We start from the raw sequence: 16,298 nt of genomic DNA, 5'->3' as shown, positions 1-16,298 counted from the left end.
CCAATGTAAAGCCGCTACACTTTGAACTCTCAATTCCTCCATTGGATTCTTTGTTCACTATAGCTCTCCCGACTTCCGTTTTCCCTTTTAGAAGAGTCCTTCCTCTTCTTGTTGCATAAGGACTTGCTTGTGGCTTGCCACGGTTGGCGATCCTAAACTGCAGTTCTTTGTTGATCTTGAATAAATGCATTTTTGCTGGAGAAACAACTCAAAGTCTATTTGTTTTAGGTCAACCCCCTCATAAACACAGTACCATTATGATACCTAAGAAAATTAATATTAACTCAATATCATCTACACTTTCTCAATTGTCCTAAAATGTCTTTTATAGCTGTTTTCATTTCATCTCCTGAGCCAGGATCCAATCCAATCTCATACATTGAATTTGGTTGTTACAGCTCTGGAAGGAATGTTAAAATAAGGCACAAAGGGTAATCTTGTAACAGGTGACAAACCCCAGAAATGACTGGTCACTTCCCAGGAGGGTAGGCCCAATTAACTGTGAGGCTCCCTTTTTGTTTTTTTTGAAGTGATACAAAGTTTGGGGCCAAAATTGAATTGCTCCGGACAGCAGAAGAGGGATTATCTTCTTAAAACTAATGCTCTTGTAAAAGTAAGGCTGAAAGTACAGAGTACATCTTGGATAGCAAACTCAAGTATTAAAAAGTGCCAAAACATGATCTTGTCTCAGATACCAAATTATTAAGCTGTTCCAAGATACCTTGGCTTCACCCGAGGTTCAGAAGAATAATTTTTAAAAAGGTACACTTGACAATAAGAATAAGAGTAGTATACCCCAAATTACCTCTTCTGTAGCTGCTCATCAGACATTTGTAGCTCCTCCTTTAAACGCATATACCGGTCTTCTCTCAGCAGCCTAGAGCCATCATAGAGGCTTAGCTCTCGGTCATGGATCAATCTAATGGGATAGGGGAAGGTCAGGAAACAAATTAATCAGTTTTGAACATTGAAGTTATTAGAGGTAGCATCAGTCAGTTAATATTTTAGTCATATGTATTATTACTGGCAATTGAGTCTAGTAATTTTGTTAAATGCATCTTTCGAAATTTTAAGTTGGCTAGTGCTGTTATACTTGGCAAAAACTGTTGGTTTCTGTGAGGACAGTAGTCATGGTTACTAGATGTGAATAGGGAGGAGGAGGAGGAGGAGCTAGAAAGGGGAAGAAGGAAGGAAATGAAAAGAAAGAGCTGACTGATAAAGTAGCAGGATACAACATTAATGCATAGAAATCTTGCATTCCTATACACTAATGATGAAAAATCTGAAAGAGAAATTAAGGAAACAGTCCCATTTACCATTGCAACAAAAAGAATAAACTACCTAGGAATAAACCTACCTAAAGAGACAAAAGACCTTTATGCAGAAAACTACAAGACACTGATGAAAGAAATTAAAGATGATACCAAGAGATGGAGAGATATACCATGTTCTTGGATTGGAAGAATCAACATTCTGAAAATGACTATACTACCCAAAGCAATCTACAGATTCAATGCAATCCCTATCAAACTACCAATGGCATTTTTCACAGAACTAGAACAAAAAATTGCACAATTTGCATGGAAACACAAAAGACCCTGAATAGCCAAAGCAATCTTGAGAAAGAAAAACGGAGCTGGAGGAATCAGGCTCCCGAACTTCAGACTATACTACAAAGCTACAGTAATCAAGACAGTATGGTACTGACACAAAAACAGAAATATAGGTCAATGGAACAGGATAGAAAGCCCAGAGATAAACCCACGCACATATGGTCACCTTATCTTTGATAAAGGAGGAAAGAATACACAATGGAGAAAAGACAGCCTCTTCAATAAGTGCTGCTGGAAAAACTGGACAGCTACATGTAAAAGAATGAAATTAGAACACTCCCTAACACCATACACAAAAAGAAACTCAAATGTATTAAACCTCATAGAGGAAAACATAGGCAGAACACTCTATGACATAAATCAGAGCAAGATCCTTTTTGACCCACCTCCTAGAGAATTGGAAACTAAAAACAAAAATAAATAAATGGGACCTAATGAAACTTAAAAGCTTTTGCACAGTAAAGGAAACCATAACCAAGACAAAAAGACAACCCTCAGAATGGGAGAAAATATTTGCAAATGAAGCAACTGACAAAGGATTAATGACAAAGGATTAAAAGGACAAAGGATTAATCTCCAAAATTTTCAAGAAGCTCACACAGCTCAATATCAAAAAAACAAACAACCCAATCCAAAAATGGGCAGAATATCTATGTAGACATTTCTCCAAAAAAGATATACAGATTGCCAAGAAACACAAGAAAGGATGCTCAACATCACTAATCATTAGAGAAATGCAAATCAAAACTACAATGAGTTATCACCTCACACCAGTCAGAATGGCCATCATCAAAAAATCTGCAAACAATAAATGCTGGAGAGGGTGTGGAGAAAAGGGAACCCTCTTGCACTGTTGTTGGGAATGTAAATTGATACAGCCACTATGTAGAACAGTATGGAGGTTCCTTAAAAAACTAAATATAGAACTACCATACGACCCAGCAATCCCACTACTCGGCATATGCCCTGAGAAAACTTTAATCCCAAAAGAGTCATGTACCACAATGTTCATTGAAGCTCTATTTACAATAGCCAGGACATGGAAGCAGCCTAAGTGTCCATCAACAGATGAATGGATAAAGAAGATGTGGCACATATATACAATGGAGTATTACTCAGCCATAAAAAGAAACGAAATTGAGTTATTTGTAGTGAGGTGGATGTACCTAGAGACTGTCATACAGAGTGAAGTAAGTCAGAAAGAGAAAAACAAATACCCTATACTAACACATATATATGGAATCTAAAAAAAAAAAAAAAGGTTATGAAGAACCTAAGGGCAAGACAGGAATAAAGATGCAGCCGTAGAGAATGGACTCAAGGACATGGGGAGGGGGACGGGTAAGCTGGGATGAAGTGAGAGAGTGGCATGGACATATATACACTACCAAAGGTAAAATAGATAGCTAGTGGGAAGCAGCCACATATCACAAGGAGATCAGCTCGGTGCTTTGTGTCCACCTAGAGGGGTGGGATAGGGAGGGTGGGAGGGAGAAGCAAGAGGAAGGAGATATGGGGATATATGTATATGTATGGCTAATTCACTTTGTTATAAAGCAGAAAGTAATACACCATTGTAAAGCAATTATACTATAATAAAGATGTTAAAAAGCTAACACAACATTGTAAAACAACTAAAAAAAAAAAAAGAGAAACAGCTGAATGACTGACTCAGGATAACCATGAGGTAAATATTAATGAACAAGGCAGCTGGTACATATTCACTGGAGTCTAACATAACTCTTTAAGGTGTAATATTATCAAAATATTTCTATCTTTGCAATTACAGGATTTAAAATATCTAAAATCTTTACAATGAAATAACTAATCCTATTTCATATACCAACTATGGTGGGAACTAGCCATCCACAGCACAAAGAGCATTGTCTTCCAGATGTTGCAGGGGTTGAAACCTGCTGTTCTTGGTCTTAAACCAACCACTAAAGTTTCCTGATGCCCACAGTACAGTCGCCCCACAGACCTCCGCTCGGTGAGCACTGAGGAGAGGAGAGACTGCATAATGCAGAGGTTAAGAGCATAGGCAGTGGAGTCACTCAGACCTGGGTTCAAGTCCCAGCCTTGTACCTTATTAGCTGAATGGACTGGGAAGGGGAAGAACTAATCCACCTGTTTAAATTTTATTTTATTTTATTTTATTTTTTTGCGGTACACGGGCCTCTCACTGTTGTGGCCTCTCCCATTGCGGAGCACAGGCTCCGAACGTGCAGGCTCAGCGGCCATGGCTCACGGGCCCAGCTGCTCCGCGGCATGTGGGATCTTCCCGGACTGGGGCATGAACTCGTGTCCCCTGCATCAGCAGGCGGACTCTCAACCACTGCGCCACAAGGGAAGCCCCCGCCTGTTTAAATTTTATCTTTTATAAAACTAGGGCAATAATACCAACCTCACAGTATTGCTGTGAAAATTGAACAGCTAATATAAGGCACATGCTTAACATAGTTGTTCTCAATCTTAGCTGCACAATAGAATCTTCTGGGAAGCAGTTAAAAATGCCAATGTCCAGGCCTCATCCTGGATCAATTACATCAGAATTTGAGGAGGTGGAGCCCAGGCATCAGTAATTTTTAAGCCTCATTCCCACAAGGGGATTCCACAGTTGCGAATCTGAGAAACACTGGCTTAGCACAATGCCTGGTGTAGAGAAAGTACTCAATTAATGGTAGCTGCTGCTGCTATTACCACTACTTGGCCTAACAGGCAAGAGATAGCCAGTAAAAGGAGGCAGTAGGTATTATTTTGTTTGTGTTTGCATTTGCCTGTTTAGAAGAGAAAAATACTGTAAATCTATAGAATGTTTATGGTAAATCACTGGAACTTTGTGATTATTACTTTTAAGTGCTCTCAAATTGAATGGGGATTAACGCAGTGTTCTTAGAATCCTTAATTACACTCAGTATTTGCATCTTGTCAAGGACAAAAAACTGTTGAATGGTTAGTTGGGGAAGTAGATTATTTCACTTATTTGAAATTTCCCAGTAAGTTAAAATTTAGATTTAAAAGTTAAAAACAATGTCTACAAGTGATAGAATCAAGATGTAACAAACAAACAAACAAAAATGGTATCATTAATCTCCCAAAGTGACGCAAGATGGGAATATTTTCCATGAAAGGTACACATGAAGTCTTAACATTAAAGAGAAGTTAACTAGGAATGTGTGGATATTTGCCCCACCTAAACTGAAATAAGAAAACAACAGTGACACAAATGTTCAAGTTTGTAAACACAAAGTGAACTTTAGCCTATAGAAAATATAATCAAAGAGCTATTATACATTTTATATAAGGAACTATATTTTCTCTCAAAACAAAATGCCGACAGTATCACCAATAATTTAGATGTAGGATTGAAAAGGAGTTTGTAAACAGTGAAGCTTTGACAAACTGCAGAAACTTCAGCTGTATGACTTATTGCATATATCCATCAACCTATATAAAGTTTCAAAATTACTACTTAAAAGTTTTCTTTTTTCAGCTCTTACACACAGAATTTTGCTATGGCAGTGGCTTTTCCCAAAATGTTCATTATTTGAAGTTTTACTCTACTGTGCTTAAAACAATAAAAACATCTGCTGTTCTACTTGGATATAGAATTATAAATTCCTCAGGGACTATGTAACCCAGTTTAAATTAGAAGATTGAGAAAGTTCCACGTCTGCTGCTTACGAGGTGTGTTTTTGTGTGTGTGACTCATACAGACCTTTGTAATACAGCGAATGTACCCGGATTGACTCTGTGAATGCCATCCAAGAGGACCAGCTTCCCTTCCAGAGCAGCATTTACAAGGGGTGAGGACCGCCAGGCAGTGTCTCCATTTGGAAGCGTGTATCTCTGCTGTAGCAGCTCACGTGCTGTCATATCCTGAAACCAATCCCCAACACCCCCCAAAGAAAATGCAGAATTAATGTTTAAGACATGAAGGATAGTTTCTTTAGCTTTAGAGTTACCTCTCTCTGAATATAACATTCCATACAACAACTGGGGAGTCATCTTCTACAATCCAAAGAGAAAGATATTCAGAAGCTTTTCTTGGTCATTTGAATTTTTTTCCTATTACTCAGCCACATAATATAGTACGGGTTTTGTTTTGTTTTTTTCTCTATTTTATTTAGCACTTTCCCCCTCTTTTAAAATGTTCACTTGGTATCTACACAGATGACGGCAGTAATTTCCACCCAACTTCAATGGCATTTAACTCAATCCGCTTTACTCCTGAAAGGGCCAAAATATATGGATTCCTTTTTAAGAATTAGAGGCCATACAAACTCACTGGGAAGAGATGCTTATCAATGATGTGCATTTTCTTGCAGTTGTGTTCTCCCGAAAAGCCATGCTAGGAACCACCCCAGTGACTCACTTAAAGAGGCTTGAAAATGGAGGAAACTGAGGAGGACAGCCATCAGATGAGGTACAGGAATTGACAAACAATAGAACGGCACTTACAAGCAATTTTTTTTAATTAATTTTTATTGGAGTACAGTTGAATTACAACATTGTGCAATTTTTTAAAGCATATACACAATGTACTAGTGCTAAAACAGTGTAACAGGTTTAAGCAAGCTATTAATAGTAGTGGCATATAAACATCTACTTACTGTAAAAAATTTTGGTGCTATATAATATGAATAATTTTTTCTTACATGTGTTAATGTTGAAGATAATAGTTTCTTTTGTGTTATCAACTTCAGATAAATTCTGTAACACTTATATCAAACAAAAGTTAAACATTTAGTCAATTTTATCAAAAAATTTAAAGGCTTTTGTAAATTCTTTGATACCCAACTCCAGTCTTAATAAGATGGAAAGTGAATGAACTTGTTTATATTCACAGTGGCAACAAATTTGTATTGAAATCAAGATTAAAATGTAAGTCTTGATCATTTCAATTTTCTCACTATCAAAAAAGTACTGACTTAGGCTTATATTGAATCATAATGACACTTGAGAAACAATAATATTCAAACTGATGAAATAAAAATTCAGGGACTTCCCTGTTGGTGCAGTGGTTAAGAATCCCACTCCCAATGCAGGGAACATTGGTTCAAGCCTTGTTCTGGGAAGATCCCACATGCCTCTGAGCTACTAAGCCCATGTACCACAACTACTGAGCCTGTGCTCTAGAGCCCGCGAGCCACAACTACTGAGCCCGCGTGCTGCAGCTACTGAAGTCTGTGCGCCTAGAGCCCATGCTCTGCAACAAGAGAAGTTACCACAATGAGAAGCCCGCGCACCACAACGAAGAGTAGCCCCCGCTCGCCGCAACTAGAGAAAGGCCACACGCAGCAACAAAGACCCAAAGCAGCCAAAAATAAATAAATATATAAATCAATCAATAAATTTAAAAAATAAAATAAACAAAAATTCACATTTTAAGTCAAGACAAGAAAAATTTAAACGTAATTTTTTTCTCTGCCCATTTGGGCCTCCTCCCTCCCCTCTAGTGTGCATTTTGCATCTGCTTTATGCATTAAACAGACCTCCCCAATGGCAGAAAGGCCTACTTAATCATAAAGATCGATTTTTCTTCTTCTGAGGCCAACCATGTAACTCCTTAGAAGACAGCATTCCTTTCTCAATCCTGTGAGGGGTCACAATGACCCACCACTCGCCTTGTATCTGCAAACATCTCTGGTAAACTTCATGTACAAAGCCAATATATCATTTTCCTTAAAGACAGTGATTGGTGCAGAACAGACTGATCAGATGACTGGGGAGATACTGGGCAGCACCTAATGGAAGTTTAAGAGCTTAAATACTTACTTATTAAATACTTACTTATTAATGTTACTATCTATGTTTCTTATATTCTATCTATTTTACAAGATTACTGTTTCCTGCATTACCAAAGGTGTGACTGAGCCTCAGATAAAATTAATGATGATTAGGTGCCTTGAAATGATTGATCAAATATATAGTTCTATCAATATAGTTCTATATATCAATGATTGTAATAGTGTAACTCTAGTATGGGAAGAAGCAACAAAAGGACCACCTTTTCCTAGACCAAAACTGACTAGCAAGCTAGGTGGTTCAGAGGCTTTTGGCAACTGCTAACAGGGCCTAGTCCAGCTATAGCACATTGAGTGACCTGTGAACGACATCTGTGCCTGACCTGCGAATGAGCATTCCTATTGTCATGGGACAAACTGGTCACATAGTACCTCCCAAACCTTGGTCAAAATTAAGACTAAAAGGGGAGGGACTGTAAAATAAAGAATGTTGCCCACCATCCAGTTCTACAAGAATCAAGTCAGTAATCACTGCAGCCGCTGACCTACAATACACCCTAAAAGGAATTCAGGGTGAAGGTCAGGATAAGGCACTTTGTGCTCTGGGGAAACTGACACAGCTGGCCTTCAGGTGGTTAGATATTTTCAGAAGAAAATTTTTATGAACCTGGATTCTTGCACTTCCCCATACTTAGAAAAACACTAAAACTATTAACTAAGATGTCTGTTCCTCATGACTAGCAGCAACCTTCTACTGAGATGTGTGCTTGACTGCAGGTATCCCCTTCGGTAAAAATCACACACACACTGACCTCTCCCTTTACCTCTTCAGAACAGTTCTCAGAGCTCTCTAAGAGACTGTCTCCTGGGTTATAATCCTCATGTTGGCTCGAGTAAAATTTTCCGTTTCTTCCTTAGATTGACTATTGATTCATTTTTTCATTGACAAAACTCAGCAACATAGCCCTAAAGATCTGACTTTGACACATTATCAAAATTTGGCTTAACTCATTAATGTTATCTAATTTTTCAACTATGAATTTTAAATTCTATGCAATTTATATGAGCATGTAAGACTAAATCTATCATTATCATCAGTGTTTACTGAGATGGTTCATGGTGAAAAGGAGCTTATTCATACTCATGGCTATGCTACAGAACCGGAAATGGATCACTCTTGCAAGAAAAATAGGACAAATCAAAATAAATGTTGCTGTTTCATTTTCATAATTGAATTATGAAAAAAATCAAATATATATATACACACACATATATAAATCTTTTAAAAAATTAATATAAAAACAGGTAAATTTAAAGAAAACTCTTGGTATTAATTATTCCAGAAAAAGTCAGTATAGAGTTACATTACATATTGTCCTAGAGCATAAAACAAACAGAAAACATGCTTTAGCACAGTGGTTCTAAGTCAAAGGTATGTATCAGAAACAGCTGGAGGAAATTCTGGAAAATATACTGATAGAAGCTTAGCCCTTATCACCCTGAAGATTTGGATTCAGTAGATCCAAGGTGGGGCTTACCACCCATTTTTTATTAAATATTACATAGGTGATATCTTAAATGACTCCCAGGTGGGAAGAACAGCTTTAAAAAAGAGACATTAACTTAATGTGAAACTTTGCCTCATTTATTTATACTCCTTCCTTATTCTGATAGGAATTATGAGATTGCAGGAAGATATATATTAATAAAATGTATAACAAAGTAGTATAAATTAAAAGGTGAAAAAAAAAAGAAGGAAAAAAGGAAAGAGTAGGCCTTATTTCCTTTAAGCATTTCTATTGATATTCAGAAAGGAGGTAACATGAAGAAGGTATCCCACTGAAACCATATTGTTAAAGAAATGACTGGGGGTTAATTTTGAAAATCCCAGCTTCAGACTGAAAACAGATGGTTTTCTAACCCAACTCAGCTCCTTTTTTTTTTTTTTTTTTTTTGCGGTACGCGGGCCTCTCACTGTTGTGGCCTCTACCGTTGTGGAGCACAGGCTCCAGACGCGCAGGCTCAGCAGCCATGGCTCACGGGTCCAGCTGCTCCATGGCATGTGGGATCCTCCCGGACCGGGGCACGAACCCGTGTCTCCTGCATCGGCAGGTGGACTCTCAACCACTGCACCACCAGGGAAGCCCCAACTCAGCTCCTTTTGCGTGGGCCCAAGAAGAGGAGATGAGGATTGTGACTCTGGCATAAGAGGTTTGAACTCCTAAGGAGCTGAGGCCAGCAACTGGTAACTTTTTCTTTTTTTTAATTTTGACAGAGAAAATTCCTCACTCTCATACCAACACATCCTGAATCACCATTCTGTACAAGATATAAAAAAGCACTACTTCATTTTGTAGTGATGGATGATTCCAAAGTACATTCATATCTTGTTAATTCACAGAATGTCTACAATACTGGCCTCATTCAAATAAGTAAATATTTACTAATAAAGACGAGGAGAAAGACAACCAGTATGTACGGCTCCCCTTTTCCAACCTAGCAGTTGGAGACTCCCTTTTACTGACTGAAGCAAACTGAAATAATTATTTGCTGCTACACAACAAGCAGTAATAGACCAACAGGATTCAAAGCTATTAATGCCAACCACAACTACAGACAAGAAATATTTTCCCTTTTTTCAATCTTCAGAGGGGTAAAAAATGGAAAACACCTGGCATTTATTAAAAGACTAGCTCAGTTCAGTTTTATCATATCAAGTCTCTGCATACTATCATGTGAAGAAGATCCATTCTTCATTTCTAATATATCTGTGCATTAAAATAAAAACCCTCCTACGGGAAAAAAAGTATCCTCTTTAATAAAAGTAGTTGGTTTTCATAATTAAGATCCTGTATTGGGAGAAAAGATGAAAATTTCAGCTTTTTCTTAAAAAGATAATTGCGCCCACTTTCCATAACGTTAGTTATAATAAGAAATTATTTTCAATTGTGTGAAAGTTATTTTCCACTGTGTGAAAGTGCAAGGACACCAAAGTAAAACTGAACTTTCACAGAACAACTGAACCTAGTCAAACTTAATTAACAGAATTTTTTCAGAACAGTCTGAAATGGGTCAGTAACATGATTTCAATATTAAGCTAATCTTTAAAATGGAGTAACAGCTTTTTCAAATGTTTCTGTCTATAGAATTTTGGGGGTTTAGTACCCTGAAGTTGTTTTAATATCCTTACTTATTTTAACATATACTGTAACATGAAATTGTTAAATATATATATATATCATTTCCTTATTCTTCCTGTCTACACACACATCCCTAAAGCAAGTGGAAAGACAAAATTTTAAGAAGAAATGTGCTTATTCCATACGAGCGTTTTGAAATCACACTAATAAAAATCAAGAAAGATGAATGCCCTCAGTTTTGCATATATTTTTCTTATCCTTGAAACCTTTGAACTTAAGAGAATAAAAATAGCACTAATGATATCATAGAGGCCGAACCATTTCCTCTTTCTGTTTCCTTAAAAAATTTAAAAATAACAGGACATGAAAACTAGTTCCTTTAGAGCCACCATTGTCTAAACTTAAACATTTCACCTCCTCATTCAGATCCCTGGAAAACATCCATATATGTATATTAAGATTCTGTGTCATTTTGAATTTTGCTCTTTTGATTTGCAACAGAGAAACCCTACTAAAAATAAAAATGTCCTATTAAAATGAGAAGAAGCATAACTGCACAAAATGTACCAGAGAATATAGATTTGAACCCTAAAGCAATTATATACCTTAAATGTTTTAAGGACCTTTGAATGGTATACATTAATTTTTCTGAGATTCCCTTGAGAAACCTGGATATAAGTAATTAGTTTGATAAATAACTGCGAAAAGTAGCTACCAGAAAATATCCTGCCAGTAGTATAAAATACTAAGAAAACCTTGGATTTAAGAGAATAAAAGAATACACCAAGACTAGCTGAAGCAAGCCACCAACTTTACAATAAGGGATTAATTATGTCCATAACTATTAGTATAAAATACTGCATAAATATTGCATAAACACAGAATGTTAATAATTTTTAGGTCCCAAAATAGAAATGAAGCCATTATTTACAGTCTAAGCACGCTCAGTGAACAAAATGCAAGGCGTGCTGCCAACATTCCCGTGTCATTTGTTTGATCTCAAACAAAAAGGCCTCTCGCTTTACATACACTGTAAAATTATTTGTAAACTCTTCCATGCTTCTTCCTAAAGTTCTTTTTTAAGAAACTATTTTTAACCTGTCACACATATAATAAATGCTTCCTTTATGTATATAATGATGGCATTACAAGACTACCATGATTGTTTTCAGTTACTCTGCGCTTAATGGAAGAAGCCGATTTTGATTCATTTATAGCTCTCTTTACTGTAACCACTGGGATCTATTTCAAGATGATCTACTCTAAAGATTTATTCCATGAACATAGAATAAAATTCTTCTGATTGAAGCTAACTAGAAGTCAAACCCACTATGTCACAACTGACCCAACAAAAGGACATCTTAATACAGTCATTCAATAAAATATAAAGTCAAGTTCAGTGTAAATGCAAATAATGTAATATGTATTCCAAGAAGACACCCAATCAAATCCCTTCTACTATCCTTGCTGTAGTACAGCGGTTAGAAAACTGAAAACATCATTTCTTAGATGCCTTTGCAGCTAGAGTTCTGTACACGACTCAGGTTCTACCAAGCATTCTCACATACACAAAACTGGGAACTGAAAAAACTGGCAGTGAGAGTGAAGTGCCAGCCAGCACAAGGAAACTCACTCTTCTAGAAAGCTATGGCTGAAGTTCTCCAGGCTCTGTCATTCCTAACTGGGTAAAATCTAAACACTGTGCCCTATCTCTCCCAGAAATTCTGTAAGCTACGTAATACTCTGTAATAAATCCCTCTCAGTTTTAGACAGCCAAAATGGATTCTATTGTCCGCAACAAAAATCACAACCTAAGGATAATAATTTTTTACAAGTAAACCAACTTTATGAAAGCTTGTTTAGAAATGTTCACAGACAACTACATATATAAAAGAGGGTAAGAACAGTTTCAAAACGGAAGGCAAAAAGCAGAGATGTTATAGAGTAAAATCCCAGGACACACAAACTGAAGAACCACATTTTATTCAAATGGTACTGCAAACTTTGCTACATTTTATCACAAACGTTTGACTCTGTTAGGAGAACAGGTGGGAAAGTAGCAATCAATTCTAGTTTAAATAATATTTGCCTTATAATAATTATTGGGTTGGCCAAAAAGTTTGTTTGTTCGTTAACATCCTATGGAAAAACCACAAACAAACTTTCTGGCCAACCCAATAGTAACAAAGTATAAAATCAAAGTTGTGGTATGTGCTAATAACCTGTTCAGTATTCAGTAAAGACACATGGAGCAGTTATAGCATTTGGCCTCACTCAACAACACTCAAATCCCTTCTAGTCAGTCAACATGGAAAGTAGCACAGTTGAAAGAATGGGTACAGTACAAGGAAAGCTGGGTTTTCAATTCCAGTTCTGTGACTTATGATAAATGGGTGAAGTGAGTAAAATATCTTTATAATTAAATGAGATAATGTCTGGCACCTAGTGAGTATTTAATAATAGCTGAATCTGAATCAATTGAAGAAACAAAATCCTAATACATTAAAATTTAAATCTAACAATAAATCTAAGTTAACAGTTCAGAACACTAATAAAAGTATAATAACAATGCTATATGACAAAAGAAATTCTTATCTTAGAATTTAAAGTAAAGGTAATATTGAAACATAAAAATTAGTAAAGAAAAGTTGACAGAGCTGATCCTTTAAAAATAATGTAAATTTTTCAAAATTTATTTATCCATTCCTTCATATACTGATTGTCTACTACACGCAAGTCACTGATCCAGGTGCTGAGGATACAGCACTGAAAAAGATAAACATCGATCTTACATTCCAGGGTGAAGAGAACAAAAACAGACAAAGGAAAGGGAACAGAGGATGAGAAGGAAGGGAGGGAGGGAGGAGATGCAAATAAAAAATATATACCATGGGAATTCCCTGGGGGTCCAGTGGTTAGGACTCCACGCTTTCACTGTTGAGAGCGTGGGTTCAATCCCTGGTCAGGGAACTAAGATCCCACAAGCCGTGTAGTGCAGCAAAAAATAAAAAATGTGTGTGTGTGTGTGTGTGTGTGTGTGTGTGTGTGTGTATGTATATCACGATCATGTAGTGGTCAGTGCTGCACAGAAAATGTCAGGTAATGTGATAACAAATGGCTCCATGGGTCAAGGATGCTTTCTCTAAGTATACTGAAGCTGTGGTGATTTAAATGATAAAAGGCCAAGTGAAAATCAGGGGAAGAGTATTCCAGGCTGAGGCAATATCCTGTGCAAAAGTTCTAAAGCAGAAAGAAGCTAGATAGATTTAAGGGACTGAAAGTAGCCAGTGAGGCTGAAACATAACCAGCAGAGGGTCCATCAGGGAGAGAGATGGCTGGAGAGGCAGGCATGGGTCAGATCAGGTAGGGCAGTGTCTCTCAACCCTGGCTCCCTGTTAGAATCACTGAGTAGCTTTTGTAAAAATCCTGAAATCTGGGTCACACCTCAAACCAATTACTTCAGATTCTCTAATGGTGGGGGCTGGACAATGGAAATTTTTCAAAGCTCCTTGGGTGTTTCTAATAGGCAGCCAAGGTAGAAAAGCACTGATGGAGGGCTCATAAGCCAAGACTAGGGGTTCTTATTTTAAGTATAATGGAAAACCATTCACAGCTTCTAAGCAGAGAAATGGCATGATCTGATTTAGGTCACTCCCACTATTCTTTAGAGAATGGATTATGAAATGTAACATATTCTAATTAAATAGTTACAAATATTTAATGTCTACAAAAGAGACTAGAACTTAAATATTCTCACCAAAAATGAGATAAATTTAAAAATAACTATCTATAAATGTTCAACCACCATAACTGAAAACTAAAAGACACTGATGAAAGAAATTGAAGAAGACACAGATAAATGGAAAGATATTTACACTCAAGGACTGAAGAATTAATATAGCAAAAATGTCCATACCACCCAAAGAAATCTACAGATTCAATGCCATCCCTATCAAAATTTCAATGGCATTTTTCACAGAAATAAATTAAACAATTCTAAAATTTGTATGGACCATAAAAGACCCTGTATAGCTAAAGCAATCTTGAGAAAGAAGAACGAAGTCAGAAACATCACACTTCCTGACTTCAAACTATATTACAAAGCTATACTAACCAAAACTTTATGGTATTTCCATAAAAACAGACACATAGATCGATAGAACGGACAGCCCAGAAATAAACCCACATATATATGGTGAACAAGTTCATGACAAAGGAGCCAAGAATATATATTCAGTAATGGTGTCAATAAATGGTATCCAGAAAACTGTATAGCCACATGCAAAAGAATGAAACTGGACCCTAAGTTACATAATACACAAAAATCACTTCAAAATGGATTAAAGACTTGAATGTTAAGACATAAAACCATAAAACTCCTAGCAGAAAATATAGGTTGTATGGTCCTTGACCTTGGTCTTGGCGATAATTTTTGGATTTGACACCAAAGGCAAAAGCAACAAAAGCCAAAATAAACAAGTGGGACAATATCAGACTAAAAAGAAAAAGTTGCTGCACAGCAAAGAAACCAAAACAATGAAAAGGCAACCTACTGAATGGAAAAAGCTATTTTCAAATCATATAACTGATAAAGGTTAATATCTAAAATATATAAAGATCTCATATAACTCAATAGCAAAAAAATCTGATTAAAAAATGGACAACAGATACATGAAAAGGTGCTCAACGTCACTCATCATCAAGGAAATACAAATTAAAACCACAATGAGATATCACCTCATACCTGTTAGAACGGCTATCATCCAAACAAAAACAAAAACAAAACAAAAAACAAGAGATGACAAATGTTGGTGAGGATGTGAAGAAAAGGGAACCGTTGTGCACTGTTGGTGTGAATGTAAATTGGTACCATCTCTATGGAAAACATTATGGAGGTACCTCAAAAACTTAAAAATAGAACTACCGTATGATCCAGTAATCCCACTTCTGGGTATATATCCAAAGAAAATAAAAACAAAATATTGAGATATCTGCACTCCCATGTTCATTACAGCATTATTCACAATAGCCAAGAGTGTCCATTAATGAATGAATGGATAAGAAATTGTGATTCACACACACACACACACACACACACGATATTATTCAGCCACGAAAAAGAAGGAAGTTCTGCCATTTGCTGGACCTTGAGGGCATTATGCTAAGTGAAATAAGGCAGCTAGACAAAGCAAAATACTGTATGCAATCACTTGTATGTGGAATCTTAAAAAAAAAAGTCAAACTCTTAGAAATAGACAGTAGAAGAGTGGTTGTCAGGGACTGAGGGGTGGGGGAAATAGGAAGAGGCTGGTAAAAGGGTACAAAGTTTCAGGTATAAGATGAATTAAGATCTGAGTATATAATATAAAACATGGTGACTATAGTTGATAACTCTGTATCAAATCCTTGAAACTGGCTAAGAAAATAGAACTTCAATGTTATCCTGAGAGTGAGCTTGTGTGCGTGAGAGAGGAATAAGTGTCTATTAATGTCCAACTGACATAACTGATGTGTTCTTAAAAACTCTATAAAGTAAAATTTCATATGCCAAATGCGTTTTCCAGAAAATTCTCAAAAATGGGTCCAGGGATGGTGGGTTAGAGCTACTGGAGATGTCCATAGCTATAGCGGATCCTGCAAAAAGCAAATGATGTTAGACTAACAATTGGCTGTGGGGTGGGTATGGCGGATGGGGAGAAAGCTAAGATGTGTGCCAAGGCTGCAATACTCGGCAACGCTTTCTATTGGCTTAATGTGTCCCTTTTGGAACCTTCCTCACAAAACTAAAGCTGCTCTCT

General features: G+C 36.7%; 1 protein-coding gene across 2 annotated transcripts in view; it reads right to left on the bottom strand.

Moving 5' to 3' along the window:
* Positions 1 to 16,298, bottom strand: part of VWA8 (von Willebrand factor A domain containing 8) — a 359,147-nt gene that overhangs the window by 247,735 nt on the left and 95,114 nt on the right. For both annotated transcript variants that reach the window (XM_060079870.1, XM_060079871.1), the window contains exons 13-14: positions 5,332 to 5,492; positions 806 to 919 (exon numbers count right to left, since the gene is read on the bottom strand). In XM_060079870.1, coding sequence (XP_059935853.1) covers positions 806 to 919; positions 5,332 to 5,492 — 275 coding nt within the window. The remainder of the gene's footprint in view (positions 1 to 805; positions 920 to 5,331; positions 5,493 to 16,298) is intronic.

The sequence above is a fragment of the Mesoplodon densirostris genome, chromosome 17, assembly GCF_025265405.1.
Source record: "Mesoplodon densirostris isolate mMesDen1 chromosome 17, mMesDen1 primary haplotype, whole genome shotgun sequence".
NCBI classification, from domain to species: Eukaryota; Metazoa; Chordata; class Mammalia; order Artiodactyla; family Ziphiidae; genus Mesoplodon; species Mesoplodon densirostris.
This window is presented reverse-complemented; position numbering and strand designations above follow the sequence as displayed.